At 41.7% G+C, this 18,477-nt stretch overlaps 1 protein-coding gene and 1 long non-coding RNA gene across 3 annotated transcripts in view; one reads left to right on the forward strand and one right to left on the reverse strand.

The window, feature by feature from the left end:
• The first annotated feature begins 38 nt into the window (after positions 1 to 38).
• Positions 39 to 18,477, forward strand: part of LOC112970540 — a 50,155-nt gene continuing 31,716 nt past the window's right edge. The window contains exon 1 of one of the 2 annotated variants that reach the window (XR_003255055.1): positions 39 to 144. This is a non-coding gene — a long non-coding RNA (uncharacterized LOC112970540). Of the gene's footprint in view, positions 145 to 13,882; positions 13,942 to 18,477 lie in introns of those variants that run through there. The other variant, XR_003255056.1, reaches the window with a different exon arrangement.
• On the reverse strand, positions 10,909 to 12,651 carry TRH (thyrotropin releasing hormone). Its single transcript, XM_026075020.1, has 2 exons — positions 12,459 to 12,651; positions 10,909 to 11,495 (listed from the first exon to the last, which is right to left on the reverse strand). The coding sequence occupies exons 1-2, from the start codon at positions 12,649 to 12,651 to the stop codon at positions 10,909 to 10,911; spliced, it is 780 nt and encodes a 259-aa protein (XP_025930805.1).

Here is an 18,477-nt window from a genome sequence, read left to right on the forward strand (position 1 = left end):
CCCCGTCCGCGCGGACGGGCGCCGCGGGCAGGGGCGGGGCTTCGCGCTCGCGCCGGCCGTTGGGGACTCCCCCTCACCGTACGGCGCACAGGGGCGGGCTCAGTCCCGGCCGGGTGTGCTGTCGCCTCGGCTCCAGGCGCGGAGGTGCGTGTCTCCGGCGGCAGGGCAGCCGCGGCGGCCGGCCGCGCCCAGCCCGCTCGGGATCCCGGCTGCGGGAGCGGCGGAGGGCGCGGCGAGCACCGAGCTATCAATGGGCGGGGGCGGGCAGGCTCATCCGGGACCGCAGGGAGGGCGGGGCCGGGCCGGGCCAAGGCGAGTGCTGTCAAGCGCCGAGCTATCGATGGAGGCGGAGACGGGGCGGGCGCCCCGGGGCGGGCCGGAGCGGCGCGGGAGCGGCGCGGGAGCCGCGCTCGCCCGCCGAAGGGTACGTCAGGGCCGCTTGGCACACTCCTGTCGGGAGCGGCGGGGCACCCCCCCCTCGCTTCCGCCGGCCGTTGGTGTTTGTTTTAAAGGTGAACTGTCGTTGTTAATGTCCCGCAGCCCCGTGCTTGAACTTCGGTCATTTAAACCCATCTCCATTCTCAACAGCGACCGTTGGGAATTTTCCAAGGCACCCGTTACAGCTAGATACCCAACTCCCGAGGTCTTCAAATCCTAGCTGAAGGATATTAAATAGTCCCATCTGACATACGTGGTTCATCCACGCGCTGTTTTGTTAGCTATCCTAAATTCTGGTCTCGTTCCTCCAGTCTCATCTTTGTAGGCTATTACAATATTTTTATTATTACAATATTATTAAATGGCTTTGTAGACCATTTTCAGCACCTTTCACATCACCAGTGAATTTGACCCGTTTTGCTTTTATAGTTCCATCATCCAGCAAAAGCGTAATGAAAATTAAAGTCCTGTAACTGAACTGATTTAACCAGAGGAGTAACTGAATGTTATAAATAGCCAAACTATCTGAATTTTTAAACATGCAGTTTCCTGCTGAGACCCATTATGCTTTGCTTTTCAAAACAATGCAGTCTTGATTCAATTATGAACAGAGAATCAGGCAGCTATGGAAATATGTAGAAAACAAGTTACAATCACCTTCCTGTTTAGCATGCAAAGCACAGACTGAATTCCTCTTTGATTTTAAAAGCTGAGAAGAAGTTTTATCATGCTATAAAAGCTGCCTTGATCAGATACTCTCCCAGCAGTGCAGTCAGGTAAATTATTAGCTGTTAAGTTTTTTTTAAAGGCATGATTGATTATTACCTTTTTTCTGTAAGTTAAGGAGCTATGGTAACCCCTGGGTCTTAAAAAAGTGAATATATTTTTTAAACGTTATGATTTGAATTTTAAAACTTGAAAAATCTTTAACCTATAGGGATTGGAATTTAAAGGAGCGGTATATGTAAAGAAGGAAGGTACTTAAAGGATGAAAAGGGAAAAACAGAAATAACCAGCTTACATTTACATTGCTATTGTTATATAAAAAATATATTTCTGGCCTCTTCCAACCTTAGTGAGAAGGATTTAACCACACATGGAAGAGGCCTGCCAAGATGTGCTCAATATACTCAGTCTTGAGCTGGCAAAGTCTTCTACCATGCACATCGCATCAAAGCTCCTGTGGTTTCTCATTGGATAGCCCTATATTTGGATTTGAGGCTTCAGTTAATAAACATCTTCTCTCACTACTGTCATCCTTTACTCTCCTCTTTTTTTTCCTCTGGTGCCTACTTTCTGATCTCTGTTGTTGTGTTCATACCCTAAATAAGCACCTTTTCTTAGAAGTATGCAAGTCTTGAATCCAAGCAAGGTTAGTCTCCTGTGATCTGTATCAGTAGGGAATCGTTATCTGGATCACTTTTAGGACTAAGAATTTAAGTCCTGTCTAAATAAACAGAGAAGACCCTGGAACAGCCGTTGTGGAATAGCAGTTATTCTGCATTAGCTCCTGTGTAGACTCTTACTCTTCCTGAGAGCATTACAGGCAGGCACTCCTATCACAGAATAAAAGGAACAGAGGGCAGGCAAATTTGGAGTAGCTACGGCACTGAATTCTGGTCTCCCAGGTTCATATTAATTTCTGACTGTGTTCCTTATGTTGACAAATCCTGAGATGATAAACTGTTGAGTACAGGAATTATAATATTTGCTTGTTTCTGTAATACACCTTGCAAATTTTGGGACATTCAGGTATACTTTTAATACTAAATGCATGTGGTTAGGGCTGGGAAATTCAAATGATTCTCTCTTTGATAAAGCCAGTGGAGTCATTTCATGCCATTCTTTGGGGCAGGGACACCGTTCCTTCAAGGAAAGTATTAAGGACGTGGATTATGCTCACAGCTTTGAAGTTGTCTTTAATTCTATACTGTGTGAGTTGTATTTTATAGTTCTCAAAGAAGTCAAAGGAAGGGCACTGCAGCCAAGCTTTAAGAGAATAGATCTATTAATTCCATTGTATCTCCCTTCAATTCGTCAGCTGTGTTTGGCTCTCAGCCCTGTTTTTTCCATTCCTGTATGTCAATGGTGATGCTCACTTACACAGAAGTATCTCTGTATTACCTTATGTACCTGTTAACATCTTTCAGACTGGAAGCTGAGCTAAGAATTGTAATTAGCTTCTCTGTAAGGCAATGTTTCTTTGCAAAACAAATCAGAAAATCCAGGGCTGAACTGATCTGCAGCACCTTGAGCCCCAGCCCCTCACCTGGTGACTGGTGCAGCAGGCAGGGCCTGAGGGACTGCAAGATGATCCTGCGCAAGATAGCGACGATCCAGCAGTACAGAGGCTGCAGCTTCCTTCTTAGCTTCAATACAGAGCTGGGGCTAGGGCCAGAGCCCACGGGAGAAATGGTCACAGATGGCACACCCAGGCAGCAGAGGATCTGGAGCTCAGCCTGAGGAGTGGTGCAAGTGGCACTGGGGCTATGCACAGAAATAGGCTGTGGGACTCTCTGTGTGTCAGCGGGGAGGGGTCTGCTTGTCTGTGGAGCTTTATGGAATAAGGGCATTGCGGCCATGTACTAATCTGATGTCTTTGTAGGGTGAGAGCAGGATGAGAAATGAGCTGTGGGGGAATGTGAAGGGGCCTGCAGTGTCATGCTTGAGGGGGACAGCCGTGGGACAATGCAGGGGGCTGTTTTTCTCACCTGTGTTTCTGTCCTTGGAGGAAGAGAGCAGGAACCAGGCTGGGGCTTGGTGCCACCCAGGATTCACCTGCAGTGATGTGATCTTTCTGGATTTGCTGGAGCTCTGCCGTTTCCTAGCACTGAGCCATGCTTGTGCTCTGGGCAAGCTAGGTGGAACCAAATTGCTGCCCCTCGGTTGTTACCTTGCTCCTTTTGGCCAGACCTCTGTTGGGGCCAGCGACTTGTAACACCCTGAGCCAGGGAAGGAATCCTCCGGCAGTACAAGTGTCTCTGGGGAGCTAGAAAGACTCAGAGGGATCTAGGTGGGCTGTGAGATCTGTGCTTGGATGGGAGGAAAACAGAAGAGCGAGAGTGGGAATAAGCCCCCCCAAAAGGCAAGAGTAGATGCAGGTCTTGGCAGTGGGGGGCTCTCTAGGCATTTCGGTTGTCTTGTTCCTGTTGGGTGAGTGTGCTTCATTCACTGTTCGTCAGAAGTGTGACTTCCTAAGGGGGCTGTGTACGGAGGTGACAAGGGAACGGGTAGGTGGGGAGAAGTGGCTGCCACTAGATGGCACAACAAGCACGTCTAAGAACCGCCGAGGACCTGCAAGAGGGCTCCTTTGGGGGATTTCACAGCACCTGGGGTTGCTTAGCCATTTACTTTGAAGGTTATTCTCTTGCAGCATGCAGGATAGTCCTCCCTGCCTAGCTGTGAGGCCCTGATGACCCTGGCAGCTTGGTCCTCTCCTATTCTATCATTCAGAAGTGGTAAGCATCAGGTATAAGGGAGAGAGAGACGCTGAGCAGCAAGGTCTTTTCTTAAATCTGCCTTTTGCCATAGCTTCCATAACTGTTCATTTTCAGATGGATAGTCTTAAAGGCTTATTAAAATGGTAAATACAATGATTAAAGTCTTAAAATAATAGCTTGCTGTTGGATGCTAACAATGTAGTGAGAAGAACTGCCAACAGTGAGTTGTGGGAAGCATGCTAACCTGCTGGAATGTGCTCTAGAAACCAAAGACTTCACTGAATCTTTAGTTAATTGTGTTCTTTTGCATGTTCTGCCTTTGACTATAGACTACGACAGAGCATCTCACCAAATAAATCTTTCCGAAATATAGGTAAAAAGCCATGTGTCAGTCACTCTTGAGTAGAGAAATTTCATTCAACATTTTGAAAGAAAAAATTCTATAGGTTTGCATATTTCTGAATATAAATGGTCGTTAGCAGTTCTTCAGGAGCTCACGCTCTATTAAGTGATTGTACCTGTTTACTGTGGTTTAGATCTTTTTGACACTATCAGACTGATAATTATAGAAGTAATAAATGATACAAAGTCAGCATGCCAGATGTAGTTGTGATGTGTCAAATGGTGTGTGTTTGTTCCCAAAGGCAAATTTAGGCTCGTGTATCCCTACTGAAGCGGTGGGGAATAATCTAGGTTTGTGCTGGTGTAAATGAGAATAGGCTTTGGCTGCTTGTCGCTCATTCAGACACGCTTTCCCACCCAGAGAATGTTCACAGGTCAAAAAAATTTAAGTCAGTCTAAAGCAATCCAGTTTATGCTACTTCAAAAATTAACTTGTGTTCATCCAGCTAGTTGCAATGGAAAGAGATGGTGAAGCGAAACAGCAGTCTAAAAGGTATTTGGGGACCAATTAAACCTTACAGAAATGCTACTGATGCTGTTGGGGACTGAATTTGAATCAGTAATGGTTTGCCATTGTGAATCAAAATAAAAGAGCAACAATGCAAAAAAGGAATGTGTTCCAAAGGCTTGCTCAAGTGGCACACTCAAGCACATTTATTGCCCCATTCCTGCTATTGGGATACGAACACTTGGCCTGCAAAACCCTGTTTCCCATATATAACTCCTCCTACTCTGCCACAGGAGTAGTGTGAGAGGGTCCTGTTTGCGATGTTAGCTGACCTGCTTTCATTCAAGGATCTCAAAGCTTTTTGCGAACATTCAATTAACAAAGTTGTATAATGTCTTGTGAGATGTTATAATACCTCTAACAGTGAATTTTAGGGCCTGGTCTGGTGCTAACTTGGTCATTGCTACTGATGTCCAAGATGAGATACCTTAGTGAGGATACTGTTGAGAAGAGGAAGACAGTCAGCTCTGTAACAATGGCACAGTCCTGTCGGAAGGGTATTCCGGTTAGGTTCTCCTGTGTTCTTTGCCTTCCTGTAAAATCTTCAGTGGCATTTGGAATGATAAATAATAGAGTCTGATCCCAGCAGAGGAGAGGTAAATGTAGACTAGAAGTAGTTCTTGATAAGGCCTATCTGCTTCTCAAGGAATGCAATGGAACATTTTTGCACAAATATGGCTTACTCATTGAAAAAAAGTTTAAAATATCTGAAAATTAACTGTTGAATTCATTATGTCCTTTTGGTGGGAGCAAAGACTGGAAAAATCAGAATATTTTTCCTCAGTATTTTCTAAACTAAACAAATATTTGGTCTAAATGGATGCTATGTTTTTGAAATTGGCCTAAATTTCATGGTAAAATTTTAAAATGTAGTTTTAAACCTCAAAATGGGTTGTACGAAATATTTCTAATGTTTCCAGTAACGTAAAATGATCTTTAATTTTCATTTATCTGAGAAAACAGATTTTTTTTGCTTTGGGAAGATCTGAAACAACATTTTCTGTAATTTTAATTTTGCTCAGAGAACTAAAAAATTTGCATATCTCTGTCCTTAAGTACCTTTTAATGAAAACTCATATACTGAATATACTCAAGCTGCCTATAGTAAACATTTTGCTACAAAGCAAACTTGTTTAATTAGTCTACATAGGGAGGATAAGAGAAGCTACATCTCCATGCCAAATCTATGATTTTTCTGTGTTTGCAGACTCATCAATCAAAACTGACAGCATGATGACTTGTAAGAGCTGAAGCTGGCAACTTGTTGAGCCCTATTTCTATGATTTGCCTGTTAACTGCTTCAGTATTGTCTTCGTGCTGAGATTCTGTGGAGTGAAATCGGGCTGTCTGGCAGGCCAGCCATCAACACAAGTATATCTGTTCCCTTAGCACAGCTGATGAATCTGGCGTATTTGTCCTGAGTGCTACTGATACCATGGAATGGCACCACTTTTAAATAGAGCAGAAATTATAAAGAGGAGAGACAGGAATATTCAGAATTCCTCTGTGATTACATATTATTTAATGTTCTAACTGTAGGATCCATAGTGCCACAATGTCTAGATTGTGTTCAGGACTCATTTCAGATTTCAAATGCATCCATTTTCGGGTGCTATCTCTGGTAGCCTCTCGTCTTCTGTTTCCCCTACACATGTATACAGCAACCAATTCCCATCTTGAAGGCAGCATGTCTAAAATCAATAAGCAGAATGCCCCCTAGATACCGCCTTGCTGTTTGACAGAAGGAAAAGGCTGCTTGACAGTACATGATTTGTGTTTTTTTTGCCGGGCTGTTATTGCTGTCATCTTCAACACAACCTGCTTGTTCAAAGAGCTTGTTGTAATGATGTGCTTGCTTTTTGTCTTGACTGCTTCAGCTTTGAGAACCTTTCATAAAGTCTCATTATATTTTTCATTTCTCTTTGTTTTTCTCTTTCCTCCTCCTCTCTTCTTACAATAGCTTCTTCAGGCACAGTACACATCAGTACTGGCTTCAGAATCAAGAGGGAACTGATGTTGGAAACATGCTTCTGTGTGAAAAAACAGCAATCAGATTCCAGGCAGCCTCTTCGAAGCAGGTCCCTTTCCCTTGTTTCCTCAGTCATAACCTCACATTTTCCCTATAGCTATCAGCTCTTAAAGTGTCCACACTGAATCATATTCAATTGCATTCAATTAGGACATACATCCATTATAGAGAGAAGATGGCAATAACATAATTTGCTTTGATATGGTAGATTGGATACTGGTTTACATCCGATCCATCTTGCAGGAATATTTGCCTATTTTATTAAGTCCATATTTTCCCTCTTTCCAATCCACTTCAACATGAGGAAGGCATACTGTAACTTGGTTGTGGGTAAAAGAGGAAGGTGTCCCTTGAGTGGCTAAACATTGCTTGTGTCAGTGTGTCTGTAAGATACTGCTTTCTTGTCTGGATCCCTAGCTGTCAGTTCAGACCAAGATGATTGAAATAAACTCAAGAGCTGTCTTTGCCTTTTGGCTACTATCAGTCCATTCGACTAGTATCTGACACGTCCCATCTCTGTCAGGGACCTGTATGTTGCTCCAGCATGGCAGTATAATCTGTGATCTTGTAATTGGTTTTGGTTTTGTTTTAAACTACTTTACCCTTCTTCAGCCTGTGCTCACTCATCTCCTGTAAGCAAAGTGAATCAGCAGATAGCTGACAAATGTCCTTTTCTTCATTTCTTTCCTAGGAGTTTTAGGCTGTAGTTGTTTCATCAAGGGAAACAAAACACAAATGTCTTCACGCAGCTCTAAAAGTAATCTCAAGGCAGGTAGATAACTCAAATTTCTCAAGGAATCCCCCACTTTGTTTTTAACAGAGGCCTCTGTTCAAACTGAATCCTTCCTCATTACCCCACAAGTGTGGGGAATTCACACTGCTCTTGATAGGAGGGAAGCAAGACTTCTGCGCTCCAGTACATCTCCCATTTCCTAAAAACAGAAGGATTTCCCTCTGTGCATCTTTTCTGTGTCTTGTCTCTGTTTAGACTAGACCTTATCCAGGCTTACCCCTTCTGCTGTGCTTCTCCTCCACTTGACTGCTTTTAAACAGACAGTTGTTATTCATTGCAATGTCCTGACTGATGCTTTAAGAGTGCTGCTGGCAGTTTAATGTTAACTGAGTGAGTCACCAGGCAAGTGGCGACTCTACTTCACCTATGGTGATAACGTTGTTTTCAAACTTTCTCCAACTGATGAATCATTAAAAGTAATAATAAAGGGGGTTGTTGGGGCCACATGTCCCTTGGAAGCCCTCAGGACATGCTAATTAAAATGATTTAGCAAGGAGTCCAAGGCTGATAAGTTGTTTGGGGGGGGCGGGGAGAAGGCAGAGAACAGTAATGATGATAGGGGTTGAAAATAGTTGTAGGAAATGCTAATTATACAACTTGTTCACATTGGCTTCCCCCTCCCATTGAAAACAAAGCTCATTTTGAAGGCATTTGTAGAAGTTGCTCTTCAGGAATCAAACTCTTTTATGTCTCAGTAACTGGTAACATGCCAGAAATGTGAAACTTAAGTGGAGTAAACAAAGAACTCATCTATGCAGAGTTGTTTTAATTCCAGTTAGAGCTGAAAATAAGAATTTGCATCACTGTGGTGCCAAATTAGGGCCAGTGCACAGCTTTGCTTTGTGGACATCATGCAGGTTCTGCAGAAGACAAGGGAGATTTTTCCACTGACTCTAATAACCTTTGGATCAAGTCTGTTATTGATTTGTTATTCCTCAAGAGCCACAAACTGGCCCACAGACAGACAAATAATGCACTTCATTGGATAGCTTTGCAACTTAAGAGCCTTGTTCTGCAATTACCAATATGTGTCTCTACAGTTACATGTGGGACTGAGCAAAGCTATGAGCAAAGCCTGGAACATACAAGTGTTTGCACAGATCTTAAATTCTGACAAAAGATGACAGCAAGGGGAAGGTATACAATAAAAATAAGATGATATGAGAAGTGCAGTTAGCAAATTCTTACTTTAAAAACAAATAGCATATGTCTGTTTAGTTCATATTGCTAAGGGATTGCACTGTATTTGCTGTTTGAAGAAGCAGAGGATTACAGTGTAGAAACTGTCTCTTTTCTGGTTTGATCCCTTACCCAAGCCCCAGATCCAAAAAGCCTTTAAATTCTAGGTAAATCTGACAGATATTTAACTTCAGAAGTTGTGCTTATATGTGTTTCATAGTCACAAAACTGCCAAATCACCAATGGCAAGCAGTCTCCCAAGGATCGCATCTGTATGAGGAAAGAATGTTGTACCTGGATGGTGGTATGTGTCTGCAACACTGCAGAAGGCAGGAAGAAATTAGAGATTGGTGAAATTTTTGTGTAGATACTGATAGAGCTGTTATAGTTTCCCTCTGACAGACATTGCTGCCCTAACGTGGGGACATTTAGCCCAGGCCTGAATCAGCTCTTGATCTGCTGTATACTGTTGCGCAGGGTGTGAAGTATTAAACATCTGATTTTGCTGGGTTGAAAACTGGTAGATGAGGATTTGATTCAAGGCAGGATAAGCTGCCATGCATTAGGGATAGCAATGTTCATCAGAGAGAAGAGCACATGGCCAGCAGTGGCTACAGCTCAGTTTTAATCTGAAAGTCTGTCTTTGTAGGGGGTGAGTGTGCTTCAGTAGTTGGCTAATTTACTATAGGCCGTTTGCATGAAGTGAGTCCCTGGTACATGTTGAAAGGAACAAGGAGAGTTGCCTTGTGGATCAGCTAGGGAAAAAAGTTCTGTGCAAAGAAGCACCATGGAAAAAATGTCTATGAGATACACCATGCTGTAACCACTTTGAATGTATAAGAAGCATATGAATAACTCGGTGCACTCAGTATCTGTGCATTAATTGCAAAAATCAGTAAATCTAGTGTTTAGACCTGTGAATAGGGAATCAGACTTGTAGTTTTTGTTTTTCACTCTCTTGCTGGTGCAGTGCATGAAGTAGGTATCCCACGTAACGACAACTTCTTTTTAGAACGGTGAACAAAGCATAAGAAACACTTCTGTATTTGCAACCCATAGCATGAACACTACAAGCCCACACAGACGTATTTTAATTTACTGGCATGCAAGAAGCTTTTGCATTGAAAAACATCCTGTGATGTTGTATTTATTTTTATTTATCTTTGGATGGTTTTATGTTTTTCACTCTATTACATTATATTTGCACAACCAATAAGGACACCAAGAGTTGACTATTGATGTTTATTGAATCATTCATATCAAATGAACACTTCTGGGAATCTGACCACAGAAAGGAAAAGCATTTGTTTGAGAGGGGATAGATCAGAAATCCTTATCAGAAGGAAAGGATGTCTGCTTGTTGCAGTTTAAATACCTAAGAAGACAACAGCATGATTTCAAGTAGAATCACTGAAAAGTGCATGCACCAGGATGGGGTTCTAGTAGGGGTTGTGTGCAGTTGGGTTCCCGACTTGTGGTTTAGTTGTTCAGGGATGCATTAACCCTTTGTGCTGTGCAGCCTCCTAAGTGAAGTGTGTTTTTTGTGGCAGTTCCAACTCAAAGTATGAAGCCAATCATGTCAACTCTTCAGGTTCGACAGAGTCCCAGTCTCTGTTTAGTGCTTTTTATCTGGACAGACTGTAGTGCACAGGGGTATGTGTCTCATTAATGTATCATTTGGAAGTGAAAGCCTATTGAGTTTCATTTTGAAATCACTGATATATGTTGTTCTTTTTTCTCCCTCCTATTCATTGACTAATTTCACTGACATGAGAGGAAACCATATAATTATTCTGCTTTAGTAGCATCTGAACAAATATTAAAGAGTCTGTTTTAGTCCTTTGGGAACAAAACCTTGGAGTGGGATCATCTTCAGGTCTGGTCCAACAAGTAACTGAGCACTCCTAACTTCCCAAAGCAGGGGAGAAGAACCTCAGCACTTGCCTGGCCCATTCAGATGGGACCTTCAGTTCCTTTACTTTAAGTGTGTGACAACGCCATTAACTTCAATGGGAACACTCAAAGATAGGTGCAGCAGGTCAGGAGTGGGGAGCTGAAAGGGGGTGAACAGAATTTTTTAGTGCTCTGGCAGTTCACTTCACCACATGTGCATGCTTTCTCATTCCTCTGCTTCAATCTCCCATGCTAATCTCCCTCCTGGGTGCTGATGTTTTTCTTCTACCCTGCCTTTGCTGACTTTTTCTACTAAATCAAGCAATAAGCTGCCTTCGTTACAGCTGAAGGACTCCTGAAAATTGCAGGGGGCTGCATAATCTGGGCTTTTAGAATCCCAGTACCTTTTTCCAGGGTGCTGGCGTTTCTCCACATGCTGGTCCCTTAGGTCTCGCTCATCATTCCAGCCTCTACTGCCAGGATGCTGACGCTTGTACATCAGATACCTTTTGCCAGGATACTGTCTTTTGGATAACTCATTCAAGTAGGTTAGCTGTACACTAGGGATGTCAGCATGCTGGTCCCACAATGACCTTCTGCCAGGATGCTGTTGCTTTTTCAGCTCCAGGTAACGGTCTAGATTGTCTTCTTCCTCTCTTTTCCCTGGGTGCTGTCTCTTCTGAATGTCTCCATAAGATGATTCTTCCTCATCCTCTCTCTTCCCAGGATGTTGTCTCTTCTCCAGGTCACTTAGGTACCTCTTTCCAGGGTGTTGTCTTTTGGAAAGCCATTCTGGCAGAGGGGTGTTTGGTTCTGTCCAAGGAAAAGAGTAATGTAAATGAACCCACATAATCCTCACTAAGGAAGTTGAAATGTGAATTTGTGGAGTTCTCTAGTGCAGGATCATATTCTTTTGCTCATCGCACCCATTTAATTGCTCAGTAACTGTGTAGTCTTGAATGTGGTCACTCTGGATATGGAAACAGCTGTGGAAACAGTTCTGGCACGTTTTTAGCAAGGATGGATTGATATATTAGGATCTAGCAGCAAACAAAATGGGAAGAAATCCAATGGCAAAGCCTAATGTGGTCAACATGACCAACTCTCAGCATTCATGTGAAGGAGGAGGAAGGCTATTTCTACGGGCACTTTGGGGCCAGTTGTTCTTTCTACTCTGAAATTGAGGCTTCATGCTCCTTGGTGGCAGCGGGCCCCTTTGCGCTTCTTCTTACAATCCCCCAGTCTGATTTGCCCACACTGCTGTGACTGGTGGGAGCAGAGCATATGCAAGCAGTCAGGAGGGACTGACACCAGAGCAGCCTCAGCATTCCCAGCAGTGGCAAAGCCCACCCCTACCAGGGTGCAGAAGCCAGTGGGGTGAGGTAGTAGGTGAATGGGAGCACTCCCACCCCCAGTTAACAGTAGGGACAGGGTCCACAACTAGGGAATGTCTTCCATGTATCCTCTTAGAGCTTCCCTAGGGAAGCGCTTTCCAGACAGGCAGGTTTTCTATGATAAGCTTCTACCTTCTTTCTATGCAGCAGCTGCTCAGTGATGCCACAGCAGTTCTCAAGCTGGGAGGTCTTAGAGAAAAAAGTCCCTTTTGAGAATTCTCTGTGAGTGTATTACAACAGACCTTGCATCCTTCCCCTTCCCTTAGTTAGAATAATAAATATATACATTAGAACCTGGGAACTAACTGCTTTGGATCTAATGATCCTCAGCCAAGTACTATTACCAGCATCATCAGAGGGATATTCCCAGTCATATATATACCTTTATTGATCTTTTCTTCCTCAGATTTCTTGAGGACAGACTGAAGGATGAGGCTTTCTGCCTTCTGCAGGTTGTCATCCAAGGGACTTCTTTCCATGTTGTCACTTCCCTCTGGAAGGGACTGCCCTCGGTTGAGGCAGACGCCACGTAAGGTCAGGCAGAGGAGTAGCAGTGGCAGCTGGACAGATGGCATTGTAGGACAGGGGTTCCTGCAACGTCCGTGGGAGAGAGAAGGACAGGGGAGACGGGTGGAGCAAAACAAACCCAGTAATAATAGCAATGTTTCCAGATACTGAAAAAGAAACATGGCACTGCCTGTAGAGATTGAGGTCTCTTAGGAAAGTCCCTCCTGATTTCTGTTACAGTCCTCTCAGTTTATTTCATGTTCTTCGAAGAATCCGTAAATTCTTCATAACTGAAACCAAGGACTTGTTCATTTTTCTGGCAGAATAAGCATTAACATTTTAAACACCTAACTTCATGATGTACAGATAATTCTGAGAGCCAGTTATTTTGGTTTACCTTTTGCCAGAGGCAAAAATAATTTCCCTCTTGAACTCTGTGTAACTGTTGCTGTGCATGAGGTGCACACACATATACTTTTACAAACCATCTTCACCCGGTGAGTCTGTTTGTTAAGGGTTCATATTAAAATGATATCGGGATTTGCAACACTTTTGTTCCACCTTCAGTTAAAACCCAACTTTAATAGGCCATTAATTTTTAATTAGATGTGTATACCACTTTAAAGTAGCTGTGTGTGTGTCTCTGTGTGTGTATGTATGTATTTGTCTATATAATAAGACAGCTGTGCTCTGTTGGTCAGGAAGGGAAGTCACCTCACATTTCTTTTCAGAGACAAATAGTAATAACCATACCCTCTTTTACCGTCTACCCAGGTAACAAGTGGTTTTCAACTTCTTCTAGCTAGCAGTGGAGTTTCTAAGTTACTTATCACTGATTTATTTTCCAGTAAGTGGAGTTTACTTCAGCAGAATGTAATACATCTTTAATATTAGTGTAACAGTCATTTAGCTTAATTACATCTCCAACATGTAAAAGAAATGTACACTGTTATGAAGTTCTACCAATTTTTAAAATAGAGAATGAGTTTATTACCTCTCTTATTGGCAGGTTTCTGTCACCTCTGATAAAGTCCTTGGAAAACAGCCCTAAGAATATCACACAGGCTATTTGGCTCAGAGCAATCTTTAGAAAGAAACTTAGAGTAGTCAGCCAAAAAGGAAATGATTTGGTAAATTACCTGGTTTGTAGTTTCAGATTTTTGCTTGATGCTTCTGCCAAGAGATTGTTCAGTCCTTTAAAGCTGTTTGCACATCTGAGCTTATAAGTTGCTCTTTCTTTGCTACAGACAAACGCAGTATCCAGTAGAACTGTTGCTAAGTTCTCTCTGGATGGCTTGTGTCTCCGTACTTATACTGTGCTGTGCTGCCTCTGGATCCCTTATGCAAATGGCTGTGAGGTAATTTAGGTGATGTGTTGCTTTGTGTCCGTGGCTTTTTTTTCTATTGATGTCTGAGATCTGAGTTTGGGATGCACTTTAAAACTCTGGTAGTTATTTGCTGACCTCCTTGTATTCATGCTGGACTCCCAGAGACTGCTATTTTTCTATTCTCTAAAAAGATTGTTGAATTTTATCTAACACACAGCACAGAGAAAAGGAGGGTTTTTCTGCTTAAAATGAGAAGCTCATGCATCTTTTATTAAGCAAGCACTGTGGAGTAAAGGCAAAGGGATAGGTAATTTATCAAGCTAAGGAAGAAAAAAAATGAAAAAAAATGTAATGGATTATATTTAAACAAATTTAGACCATGGGTTCTCTTTCTGAATGATACTAAACAATTTTTGGCTTACAATTCCATATTTTCTTGCCATAAACTTTCATGAAAAATATACTAGAATACAGGGTGTATAGCATTAGATATAAAAAAGTTAGGTTGTTGCTATGAGCCTTGTAACTGGAAATAAGACTCCTTTTTTCTACCTATCCATCTATTTAAGATATTCTTCCACACAGTGCTACTCAAAACAGATCGTGCAGGGGGTACAGATAAAGGGCTAGTGATTCTTTGATAAGCTTAGTGATTCTGATGACAATGTAGAGGACTAAAACCCAAGTAAGGATTGCTCACAGTAATGAAGCAATGCTGGATTCAGCTTACTTCTTTTATTGTTACTACATGGAGGATTTCAACCAAGTGAAGTCAACATTTTTCTGCTTTCCCTCTTACTAGCCCATTGTCACAAACACAGACTCACCTGTGTATGTCCTTCTCATCACTGCCATCAAAGTGTTCAAGTTAAAATTTGTCTTCAGCAGTAAGTAGTGACAGAAACCAGCAACCTGTCAGCATGGCTTGATAACACCTTCCTTGATGGCCTTTGCTGTCACTGGCGTGTACCTGCTCTCTTTGGTGCTGTGTCACAACCTGAGCCAGAAAGCATTTTGGAGATGCACTTAAAAGCACTGCACTTAAAAGTGGATCATTTATGCTATAGGTCATGTGGATCCTTGTGTGACCTACAAGATTGCATCTGCTGCTACCCAGTTAGTTGTAAATTGGCTCTTCTACTGGCTTGGGGAGCAAATCCATGCAGGGCATTTTCTATGGTGCATAAAAAACAAGTGAAAATCTCCATAGTGTGATCTTTCCTTTGCTTGGCCCTGGTTTTGTAGCTCAGTTTTGCCATTTCAGCTAGTTTTTGGCAATCAGTGCTGGGCTTGGGTGAAGAAGGGCAGTGTTTTGCATCTGAATAGATGGTGGGAATTAAAAAGGGGTGAAGTCAGTTGTTGTCTATCAAAGTGATTTATTACCCATTAGAATTTAACAGAAAATGGTCATTTTACAGAGCTTGCTTTTCTTTTTGCACCACTATTCAACTTTATATGATGAATCAGAAAATCCACTGAAAAAATCTTGTTTTCAGTACTTTAGGAAAGAAAATCTGGCTTCTTTGGGGTGACTTCTGTGAAACCCAGCCTCTCTCAGTGTTCTTCTGTGAGAGGGTGGTCATCTCTTGAATTTTATCTTAATACTGCATAAAAATTTATCAAAATTATATAAGTAAATTATATAATTTATATATAGATTTTATATATTTTGATACTTATTACCCTGATATAACTTGAGACTAGTCATGAACATCAATGCTCTTATTCCAGATTTGCACTGAGGGTAGAGATAGGGGGTTACTGCATTTGTAACTTTTATATATATAAATATATATATATATATAGAAAATGGAATATATTTTCCTTTTTGTTGGGATTTCTAAGGGACTTTGAGACATCATGCAGCCTATGTGCAAACACATATATGGCTTAATAAAGATGCTGTCTTTGCCAATCCTTAGCAGGCAACAGGACTAAAGAACTGCAAGGATCAACGGACATCTTACTATAGCTGGCCAGTAGAGAATGACTGGGCAACCAATAACAGTCCCTCATCCAAAGCAAGGATCCTTGTAAAGATAGTTCCTATCTTTAGGTGTTTTTAGTTTTAAGGAATACATTACAGCTTTTCAAGAATCTAAAGAATGCTGGAAAGTGTTTTAAGTGTTTTCCTTAGTATCAGAGTTGCTTGTTTAACAGAGCAGTAGGTGTCTGTGGCTTAGCCCCAGTTTTGCCCTAACAAAAGGCCTAATCCAAAGTCCTCTAAAATTGGTCAGATTTTTCTTTTGATTTAATTGGGGTTAGCCATAGAACTTGTCTCTCTCTGATTTGAAATTATCTACATATTGATTTGAAAATAATAATACAAAAAAACCTCACTCTTTGAAGAGTGGCTCTTGAGAAAGATGAGAAAGAGAAAACAGCTGAAACCCTTTCACATGTACAAAGTCATATAAGCCAATTAATATCAAATTCTTAGCTTTTTCTTGAGTTAAAAAGAGCCTCCCATATGAATGTATTTTATCTTAGCATTGAGTGAATGAATCAGATTTCAGTTGCAGTGCAACAGTTGACATACTGAATTTCTTGGCTGTCTAGAAATGATAGCATAGTTGAGACTTATAAGACAGCAGCTTAGTAAATCTGCATTTGCCACATATCTTCTATATGAAAATCCTCCTGATGTCTGATTATAAGCCGGAAATAATTCTTAGCATGTACTTCTCCCTCCAGTCTGAAATTAGTCTGGACAGCATAGAAGTCCTGCATGTGTAGCTACTGCTTAGATATAGCAGGAGCTGCTCCCCCTAGAAGCCTCTCGCTGAGGCTGTTAAAGCACATGCTGCAATAGTCCAATGCATGAGACATTGAGGTCCTCTGCACTCAGCACCCAGTCTGCCACCTAACCCTAAGTTACTCTCTTTGAAAGAATCTCCACCCATCGTAAACCAAACTGTGGCCACTAAATTTCTCTGTACAAACTAACAGGGCTTGTTTGCCATTAAACTATTTCTTGAATCGTCAAATACTAATGCCACAGGTTTGTAAACTGCTATTGTGCCAGTCAAGTGATCCCTATAGTGAATTATGTTCACTTCACACCAGCTGCCTAGCATTTCCTGGACCTAGTAACTACTTAAGATCTCTTGTGGTACTACACCAGAGTTTAAAAAGTGATTTTACTGGGCTATAAATTAAAGTGGGCATTGATGAAAGGGGAAAAGGATTTGCACTTTTAAAGATGTCTTTAGAAAATGTCTTTACAAGAACAGTGAAGTTGTTAAGAATTCTGTTGCTGGCTCCCTACAAGGCTTTCTTGATAAGCCGCTGAAGCCAAGCATGCCTTCTAAATTAAAAAAACATGGATGTTTTCATCATGTGTTTGAAGGCTTCAGTAATTCTGTATGGCTTCTTAATCTTGCTTTGTTATGTTTTTTTTCTTCAGTTCATCACATTTTCTCTATCATTTTATCCTTTTATATCATATTCTTTTTAACATAAAAGATTTGGAGTGTATTAAGCATCGTGACTAGCATCTGTCACAGAGTTTATTCTTTCTGCCTCTTCACCAAGGCAAGAAGTGTGTGAAGTGAGTTGGCATGTTTTGGCAGGAATTCTTTTTAAACTATAGGTTATTATCTATGTGAAGAGGCAAGGTCAAAGAAATTTATCTTGCCCATGGAGCACAAGGTGCGGTTTGTGCAGATTCTTATTTTCCGGGGGAGATTATCCACTTATCTTGGGCCAACTTTTTAATGCCATTTGGAAGTTTTCTCACCTGCACAGACCATCAGGCAACCAGGAGCAATCGGGAAGTTCTAGAGTCTCCAGGTCTGAGCAGTCTTCTTAATGCATATGTTCTGGGCACTAGTTCCTCAACAGCCTTACTAGGAAGCTGATCTCAAAACTCAATGTTGTTTTGGGCTTTTTTTTTTTGCAGCTAAAATGTGTTTACAAAACTTTTCAATTTTCAAAAAGCATTTTCCAACAGAAACTTGTTCCAATGGTACATCCCCAGTTAGCTCTTACACATGGGATGTTCTTATTAAACTGTCAGCTGCAGCCTTCTAAATCACAAGCGGAAGCAAAGATTTGCAAGACAGGCAATACCTTCACTCCCGTGATCTGTGGTCAGTTGTACTGATTGTTTGACTTACCAATATCTCCTTCCAGACACAATTGGTGTCACTCTCTGGTTAAAATGTTGTCTAACTTTCATCTGTTCAATTTAGAATGCATATTTTATCAGAGACACAGGAGGTGACCTGATTACTGCATTTATTTCCATGCACATCAAGAAGATAACAAGAGGATGTGTTCTGTCATGCTGGCAAAAGCAAAAGAAGGACCAGTATGTGGAAGCTGAAGTTAAAAAATTTAGTTGAATTCACATTCCCAGCTATGAGGGTAATTAAACAGCCAGGAACTTTTCATGTATAGACTTGGAGGTTTAGAAATTAGATTCATTTTCTTTTGGCAGGAGAAATGTTTTAATAAGACATTTGAGGAAAAAAACATTTAGGGTGAAGAAAGTGTTTTCCTCTGAAAATTCAAGGATCTTGGTGGCAGTGGACAGAGCTTCTGCTCAAAGGGCCAGGATCATCA

The sequence above is a fragment of the Apteryx rowi genome, unplaced genomic scaffold (genome assembly GCF_003343035.1).
Source record: "Apteryx rowi isolate R43461 unplaced genomic scaffold, aptRow1 scaffold_4, whole genome shotgun sequence".
In the NCBI taxonomy this organism is placed as follows: Eukaryota; Metazoa; Chordata; class Aves; order Apterygiformes; family Apterygidae; genus Apteryx; species Apteryx rowi.